Source organism: Suillus subalutaceus (genome assembly GCF_016647625.1).
Source record: "Suillus subalutaceus strain FC151 chromosome Unknown DFJ58scaffold_280, whole genome shotgun sequence".
NCBI lineage: Eukaryota > Fungi > Basidiomycota > Agaricomycetes > Boletales > Suillaceae > Suillus > Suillus subalutaceus.
In genome coordinates, this window is record NW_024540529.1 from 5,703 (window position 1) to 14,754 (window position 9,052).

The window sequence follows — 9,052 nt, forward strand, 5'->3', positions numbered from 1 at the left end:
ATGTAGACACGTAGTACTTGATTTTTGAAAGTGAAGCATCATACAGCACACTCGAGCATTCATACACACTGTAATTAACTGTATAGCCAATATTTACTATGATGTTACCTGATCTTACGTTGGTCGCTCTCAGGACATTGGAACACAAAGAGAAAGAGAGGAGGAGGATGTCTTATTGGACCAGGTAGGGCACCGTCAAATGTCTGTTTCATCACCAGACACATGCATGCATCCATTATTGATGTAGTCCAAGTTATTAATCATGGAAAATGAATGTTCAAGAACATTGAATCCACTGGTCAGTAAAAGCAACATTTGTGAGTTATTTCATAGCATCCTCTAGTTATAGCTTCTTCCACTCATCAAATAGCTTCCGGGGTATAATTTCATGACTTTACCACATACCCATTCATACTGTCACTCATTCAGTTTCTCGTACCCTCTTTCTCTTTCCTACTACCCTACCCTGTAAGGCTCAATGTCACTTCCTTCTGCCTTCATTTTCACTACCTTTGCCATTCTCACATTTCACCTGTTATTGGTGGGAACAGTGATGAACAAGACAAGTGGATTCAAGGTCTGAGATCACCACTTTCACCTTTCTCCCATCTCACCTTCTGTTAGTGGGAACCCTAATGATATGTCTGGCCAAGAAATAGAGTGAGAAATAAAAGGTGAGAAGAGGAGGTCGCTCTATTTCATAGACATGTCATCACTGTTCCTACTAACGGAAGGTGAGATGTGAGAAAGGTGAAGGTGACATACTGTGGAGCATGAAAAATAGTATCTCTGATGGTGGACAGTCATCACATTTCTCTAGAATTGATGATACTGGAATTCCTGCCGTGAAACAATGATGCTATCAATTGGCTATTGGTAGTCAATCACAGACCACAAATATTCACAGGAGGCCCACCTGAATATGTGATCCATATAAGTAGATCTCAGACTTCAGACATCTAGTGATCTTATTGGACCAGGTAGGACATTGTCAAATGTCCATTCCATCACCAGACACGTGCATCCATCTATTATTGATGTCATCCAAGTCATCAATCATGATCTGAATGTGCAATCCAGGTTACTTGACAGTCTGAATGCCCTGACGATACCAGGTGTGTGAGCCTGTAGGCACAACTCCCTACATCACATCTATTATTCTTGGCTTGCATATACTGGCAGTCACTATAGTTTTTAACTTGTTCAATAAATAGACAAACTTATCTATGTGTCATAGCCAGTGGCTCATCTACTTACATAGGGTGCGAGGACAGAATTTTATGCTGGTTTCAGACATCTTTCTTGAAGTTTGAGTCACCCAGGTGTATAGAGAATCCAGTGACAAACATACAAGTATGATGGTCATTCTACCTCGAACACTTCAAGAAGCGAAATTTGTTGTTCATATCGGTGATAATATTAGACTCATGCAGGGTGACATCAACGGAAAACCATCCCAGAAGTGAAAATTATTATTAGTACTGTCAGCAATGGCTTGATCTTCGTAGAGGGTGACAACAACAACACAGGCCCTCAAAAGCGAAAATTTATTAGTCACATTAGGTGCTATTAACAGGGATTTGACTATCATACAGGGCGACACGAAGAATAAATGCACAAAGTCAAAAATGCCGTCAGAAGCAACATTTGTTAGTACTGACAGTAGTTTGACTCTCACAAAGGGTCACACTAACCAAGATTCCCCCGGATCTGAAACAGTTGGTGCCATCAACAATGGCTCGACCCTCACAAAGGGTTACACCAACCACAAAAGCCCCCGGAATCAAAACAGTTGGTGCCATAAACAATGACTCGACCCTCACAAAGGGTTGCACCAACCATAAAGCCCCCACAAGGGAAAGGGGTGGTGTCATAAACAACGACTAGACCCTCACAAAGGGTTGCACCAGCCATAAAGCCCCCAGAATCAAAACAGTTGGTGTCATAAAAAATGACTTGGCCCTCACAAAGGGTTGCACCAACCATAAAAGCCCCCAGAAGGGAAAAAGGTGGTGTCATAAACAATGACTAGACCCTCACAAAGGGTTGCACCAGCCATAAAGCCCCCAGAATCAAAATGGTTGGTGCCATAAACAATGACTAGACCCTCACAAAGGGTTGCACCAACCATAGAATCAAAACAGTTGGTGTCATAAACAATGACTCGACCCTCACAAAGGGTTGCACCAGCCATAAAAGCCCCCAGAAGCGAAAAAAGGTGGTGCCATCAACAATGGTTTGACCCTCACAAAGGGTAACACCAACCACAAAAGGCCCCAGAACTACAAAGACAAAATATGTACAGTTTACAAAGGGACAGCAATTAAATACATGAGTGAGGGAGGGAGAAGCAAGAAAGAGAATTTTTTGGTTCAAGTTGACCGCATTTTTGCTTATATAATCATTGTCACATCAGGCCACAATAATAAAGCCACATCTTATCATAAGAAATATTCGATGAAACAGCACATTTTTGTGCATATGATCAGCGTCAATCAAACGAAAGCTATATATTGTAATTGGAAGATGCTTGTTGAAATTTTGCAAGTTGGCTTATTAGAAGCAAATAACCAACATTGATATGCTGCCTCCCTCTCTAAGATTGATTTTCCAGCCATCATATGACATGTATGACTGTATCTTGAACTTGTTCCTGAGGTTATTGAACCATCTAAATCGAGTGGGCATGCCCATTTCATGTGTAAAAATCATGTTTCAAATTTGAACACCCCTGTCATGCTGCCTTACCCTCTAAGATCGATTTTTTCAGCCTTCACATGACTTGCCTGGCTCAAGATAGGACTTGTTCTAGAAGTTATTGAGCCTCCTGAATCTGATAGCAGCATTTGTTTGGTGCGAAAAAATCATGTTCCAAAGTCATGAGTTATCAAGTCCTGTTGTGCTGAGGCCCTCACCCAAAGTCAATTTTGTCAGCCTTTGCATGACTTGCATAGCTTGATCTCAGGCTTATTTCTGAAGCCATAGACCAGTAGGAGCAACAATTTGATATGGCAAAGTCATGTTGTTGCAAAGTTGCCCACCTATGGTCAAGTTGACCGCTTTTGCTTATGTAAGCAATGTCACCCCTGTTATGCTGCCTCACCCAATGATTGATTTTTTGAGCTTTCATATGACTTGCTTGGCTTCAAATAGAACTTGTTTCTGGGGTTATTTGGCCGTCTGAATCTGATGGGAACACTGGTTTGGTCCGAAAAAATCATATTTCAGAGTGATGCTACCCCCTCCCCCTACCTACTACCTACTGTGCCCAGAGGCAGGATTCCATGTCGATACTGATGTATAAAAGGATGTTCCTAGTGTTTTTGTATCATATTAAGTGATTGGAGATGGTCTCAGAGTCATCCGGGCCCATGTGAATTGTGATGTGTCAGTTTGCCTGATGCCCCCCCCACAAAGATCGATTTTTCTAGGCTTCCCATGACTTGTCAGTCCTTCAGGAGCATCCTTCCTGGGGGTTATTGAACCCTCTGAACATGATGGTCAAGCCAGATTTGCCAGAAAAAATCATGTTCTTGAGATATGCAAGGTCCCCCTCCCCCTCCTATCTCATATATCTTCATATTATGTGAATACTGATATATCAAAGGATGTTCCTAGTGTTTTATGATCACAGGAATCGATTGGAGATGGTCCCAGATTATTTCTAGCCTGTTTGAATTGAAATATGTCAGTTTGCCTCATACCCCCCACAAAGATCGATTTTTACAGACTTCCCATGACTTGCCAGTGCTACAAAAGCATTTTTCCTGGGGGTTCTTGATCCACCTGAACACGATGGTCGAGCCAGATTTCCCAGAAAAAATCGCGTTCTTGAGATATACAAGGTCCTCCTCCCCCCTCCTACCTCCTATATTTTGCTGTGCTTGAATTTAACTTAAGACCGATACTGTAAAGGCCTGTCCTAGTGTTTTTTAGGTGTAGGAATCGATTGGTGATGATCCTGGACCACCTGGAGATCAATATTGGTGACATATGGTGGTGGGGCCAAAATGTCAGTATTTTGGCCATATCTCCACAACCCAACCGCCGATTTCTTTAATTGTTGGCTCATATCATTCCTAGAAGTACCCTCCATGATATGTACCAGCCCATGAAAAGAAATTTTTTCACAAGTTTGAAACCTATTTCTGAAATGACCATATAAATTAGATGTCACATCTTGTAATACGCCGTGCGTCTGTGTGAGTGACTCAGTGCTTTGACCACCATCAGCATCGACCTGCGGTCCAACACACCACATGTGAGTCTTTGCACTTTCGCTACTTACGAACGACTTTGACCTGTTGTTTTTTGACTAGATGAATACTGTTAGTCGTTCTAACCTATCTGCCGCATTCTCGGCTCACGTACTGCAAGACATGGAATGCTCGTCTCGATTTGAAGAAAGCTGAGAAGAGGCAGCGCATTAATTGACTTAACTATAGATTGTTTTTCATTGATATTGACTATGCTCCGAGTCGTTCCTACATTATCACTCAATTTAGTTCGTGATGTGGTTGGATTCATACTACACTATATACTGATACTACACATTGAAGGACTGCCCTCGAATGAAAGTTGATCTGCGAACACACGCGCGCCCGATATCTGCCTATCCCTGCATCCTCTGATTGGTCTTGTCATCAACACTGGACTCATCCAGCCAGACAAGTATTCAGCCGGTATATCCCATATGCGGCTTGCCAAGTTACCCGCAAGAGCTCATTCCTCTCCGCAGCCGTTTTTGGAAATGTCTTTGTGGGTCATTCCCAGCCTTCGAGTGGCGCGTGAAAGGGTAGCGAGAGAAATGTCTTTGTTCCGAGCAGTGAGAAGTTGTTCTTATAGTTCATCCAAGTACATGGCAGGGTTTGCCTGGAGTAGTGCATGGATGTATTCGGTGTCGACGGTGTCAAGAACGCGGGGACGACCCCTGCGGCGTGCAAAGGGGTTGGTGACTTGACCATAGTCTCGGTGCAAGCGAAGAATATTGTATACTGTCTTCTCTGAGCATTGAGCAAGCTGAGATATTTCAAGAGCTGTCCTGTGCTGTTCAAACCGCCAGAATACGATATTCTGGCGCATTTCCTGACTAGTGAATGACCCTGGCATAACGAACTGACTGAGGTTTCGTTTCATCAAGCGGCAGTGGCTAGAGTGACATGTCACATCCCTTGACCTAGTTAAGGTATACAAGTGCCGGTAAAGGTAGCGAGGCCGAGTTTTGAAAAACACGCACTGCAATCTCATATGCAACACACTGTATGTCGAATTCGATTTTTTGATTGGGTTAAGGTTTTGCGAGAATCCTGAAAACTTTCACAGGTACAGATGTATCGCTACTAAGGTCCCATGCATATATAGCATCGTGTCGAGGAAACGCGGCATACAAAATATGCGATTTTGTCGGGTTAAACTTCAGCTGTGAGGAATGAGATAAGCGTTACTACTAATTCTCTAGGCGACATGCCTGCATGACTCCAGAATGAGTATATACGCTTTGATAGGTGAAAAAGCCAAATCATGCGCAACACGACTGACCTTGAATGTCTGGACTTCAGGATGTCAACTACATCTGAGATTGTAGATGACTCGAGCTGTCGGAGTCGGACAACAACGATGCTTACAAATTAAACAGCTGAAATGCCCTGTTTTCGCACTGAATGAGGAAGCCGGATCCATCGGCACACCTTCAGTGTTTTGATATTTGAGCGTTGCTCAAAGTGGTTGACTGAAAAGTGTACCACCTAGCGCAACGAGCGAAATTGTCTGCAAAATCAGGATCCACGTCCAGATTGTTCGTTAGGACAAGATCTGGAGGGTAGGATACGTCAAGCTGAACAGGCATCCCACTCCATCTTGGCATTTGCTGAGCCGCAAACTAGTAAGTAGCCGTCATGAGGTTTGCCTTGTCCAAGGCTTGGCCTAAGTTTTACATAATCGCGAACATTTCGCCTCCAACTTGACTCCAGTCTGCAGAGTTCAAGGACCAACTGGCAGCACGTATTATATTCAAATATTAATGTCGACCTTCGAGCCTGGAGGACATGCACACTTTTCTCCACCTTTGAGCAAAGAGTACATAGAGCTCGAAGACAGTCATTCGGACTTCTACTCGTGTAGGACTTGGACTACTACACGTCTTGATTCTTGTCTTCAAATCAATGGCTCAAGCAATTGGACGACCTTCAAGTCGCTTCATAAATATAGTCCATGCTATCACGGACGTCACAAAGTATCAACCAGTGCTATACTGGGCGAAGACTGAAGCTTACCATGCTCGGCTCTGCCAGTGCGCCATCGAGTCACTACCGGTGTGTCTAAGTGACGAAGTTACCATCATCCATCATTCTTAAACACCATGATGGCCAATCGACTCAAGTGAACATACAGGAGGAAACGACCGTCTTCCTACCATTAGGCTGCAAGGGCAAACTAGCATTCTTTGAGTTCTATATATATCTGTGTACTTTGATCCCGACTCACTAGTGACTAGTGACTTGCAGCCAATTTCTCATTTTCAGTAGAGACGATATCACAACCAAGCGATACTTACGCTGATACCTGTGAAACATATTTTCACGTTCAGTTTTGATCGGGATTGGAGGGAACAGAACATCATGGAGTCGATCTCAATCCATCGACCGCAGATCCATTGGTGCTGCCCTGATGATCCAGATTGAGACTGTTTGGAGTTTGGAGGCGTACCGGAGGGCATGTCAACGCAGCCGTAGGTGAAATGCCTCGATTTGTCGAGCGGACTTGCTCATGCAAGGCTGACTCTTGTGGTGCAAGTACGTTTTTTTTTTTGTTGTTTTGCACCAAAAGTGCGTAACCACTTCGTACTGACGAATTAATTTCTGGCATAGATCGCACCTGAAATCCGCGCTGTCTTTATCGATGTTAGCTGGTGAGAACCATCTCCGCGCGTTGCTCCTTGCGCAAGTGGGTGTACAGTATTTGCATACGGCACCTGCGCATGCTATGGAGACGTTGGCCGTGTACGAGACGCTTGGCACTGGGTTGGGCTCGAAGCAGGAGGTGAGTTCACTACCAAGAGTGACAATGTTGGTGTACTCAGTTCCTATAGATAATCGTAGGTATTTTCAACTAATGATAGTGTTGTATGTCATACCAGAGAAGGAGCCAGAACCGTAAGCGACCATTACAGGCTCGGCAGTGTCGACGCTGGTGCTTGTTACCACGTACGGAGTGCTGGCGTCAGCCCATGTGTTTAAGCTATCGGTATCGACAATCAGGTCGTCTGTAATAATACATCAGCAGCCGCACGTTTTCTGAGTGTTGAACCTACAGGTTGTGGCGGGGCTACCAACGCTAACTGCTGCGATGTAGCCTACAGCATCATTTGTCACGGCAATGCTACCAGTACGATTGCTGAGTATTTTCGCCGACACTTTTGAGGGCGGCCGCGCGAGATTAATCGTGCTGCAAGAGGTTTATGGTACCACCAGATGTATTCAGCCTCCTGGTGATGGGGGAGTCGCAAATTTCAACAGGCGATGCCGCGATGGAAAAGGCCAAGAGAAGAGTCATCAACAGGGATCCAATGATTGAACGTACTGGAGGGTAATGATCCTTTGAGTTTATGTTGTATGCTTGCACGAAGGTTGGTTTGTGCTGTGCGTGTTCATATTTGTGAGAGTGAGTGTTGGGATTTGGGTATACGGTAGGATTACGTGCCAAGGTGGTTATCAACCTCGCACATCACAGGCAAAAGACAAACAAAGAAGCTCACGTGTCTCTCATAACCCTCTCCATGTCCACCTATGCCAAGAAACTACACCTGCACCCCATTACGCGCTAGTAGATGCAGCCATAGTACCCCTACAAGTGGTTTCGTTCCCACATGCGCGAACATAGCGAAGATTTCTTTGCGGCCTATGGGGTTGGTTGGTTAGTAAGTTGGGATTTATATTGGGAAGGGTGAGGCAGTGGAAGGATGAAGGGAATGGAGGAGAACGTACACGATAAACACCAAAACAACTCAGACCTCAGGCGCGTAAATGAAAACACTGTTGAGTCTGGAGTGTAGTATATCAGCGTTGTTGACTTTGTTGTCCGTCTATCACAAACCAAGAAGGACAGATCGGGAGGGAGTCAGAGAGATGAAAGAAATGGAGAGAAAATGCTAACATATCCTCACAACTTTCCCCACCCACACCACTCACAGCGCCAGAGTGAAAGAAGAGAACGGTGCATGAGAAGGTCCGTATAGGCAATTATCGTTACTCCAGCTGCGTCGTGTCATCACTGAGTACTAAACCAAGAGGGGCATATCAGTTCGTCCGAGTCGTAGCTAGCTAAGCTTATTTGGCACGCATCTTCCCACTTGAATATTTGGCTTACATAAACTAACCCGCAATGAGTAGTTTCAAGAAGGCAAAAATTATCTTAGAAATCGTGTCCAATGGTGAACTCGGAGTCGTAGTAGCGTGGTTAACTCTCTTCAGGCCTCCTCATCGGACTCTTCAAGACGTTCACCTCCGTGGTCCGATTCTACCACTGCACTTTCAACTCATTTGTTCTTGGAGGTGAAATCACAGCCGGTAAACGGCTCGCCTTGCGAAGACTAAGAACATTGGCAAGGATTGCACCATACGCACCAAGCTTTTGTAACGGTGACTGCATCACTCAACTCGATCTAAAACAGATCATTACTGGAGAATACAGTACTAGTAGTAGAGAAATCTGTGAGTCTCATTCCTTCGCAGCTGAACTCCTCAGCCACCCATCAACATTGAACAGATCACCTTCCTGTACTCTTCGCAATTCCTCCACAGCGACTCCGTAGATGGAGTGGAGGATTATGACATTCTCGACTAATACAGCCTTGACCCGTACATGCGAACGTCAACAGAGCAAGAAATAGTTCTGGCCCATCCGGATCAAGTACCATGCCCAACACCTTGGGACCTGTTGCCAGAACTACGCCAATAAATCTCCCGCTACTCTGACCAAACTTCTCTGAGCTCCACTTATGATAGTGTATGCGGCAGTGCTCTGATAGCACGCTGCACCACCGCAGAAGTACGAG

At 44.7% G+C, this 9,052-nt stretch overlaps 1 protein-coding gene across 1 annotated transcript; it reads left to right on the top strand.

The window, feature by feature from the left end:
- Positions 1 to 6,161: 6,161 nt before the first annotated feature.
- On the top strand, positions 6,162 to 7,572 carry DFJ58DRAFT_871977 (uncharacterized protein; the record flags this gene model as incomplete). The annotated part of the gene is made up of 6 exons (XM_041394331.1): positions 6,162 to 6,311; positions 6,391 to 6,463; positions 6,587 to 6,731; positions 6,867 to 7,038; positions 7,136 to 7,151; positions 7,358 to 7,572. 6 exons carry the CDS (start codon positions 6,162 to 6,164, stop codon positions 7,570 to 7,572), a joined length of 771 nt encoding a protein of 256 aa, XP_041235597.1.
- Positions 7,573 to 9,052: the final 1,480 nt, after the last annotated feature.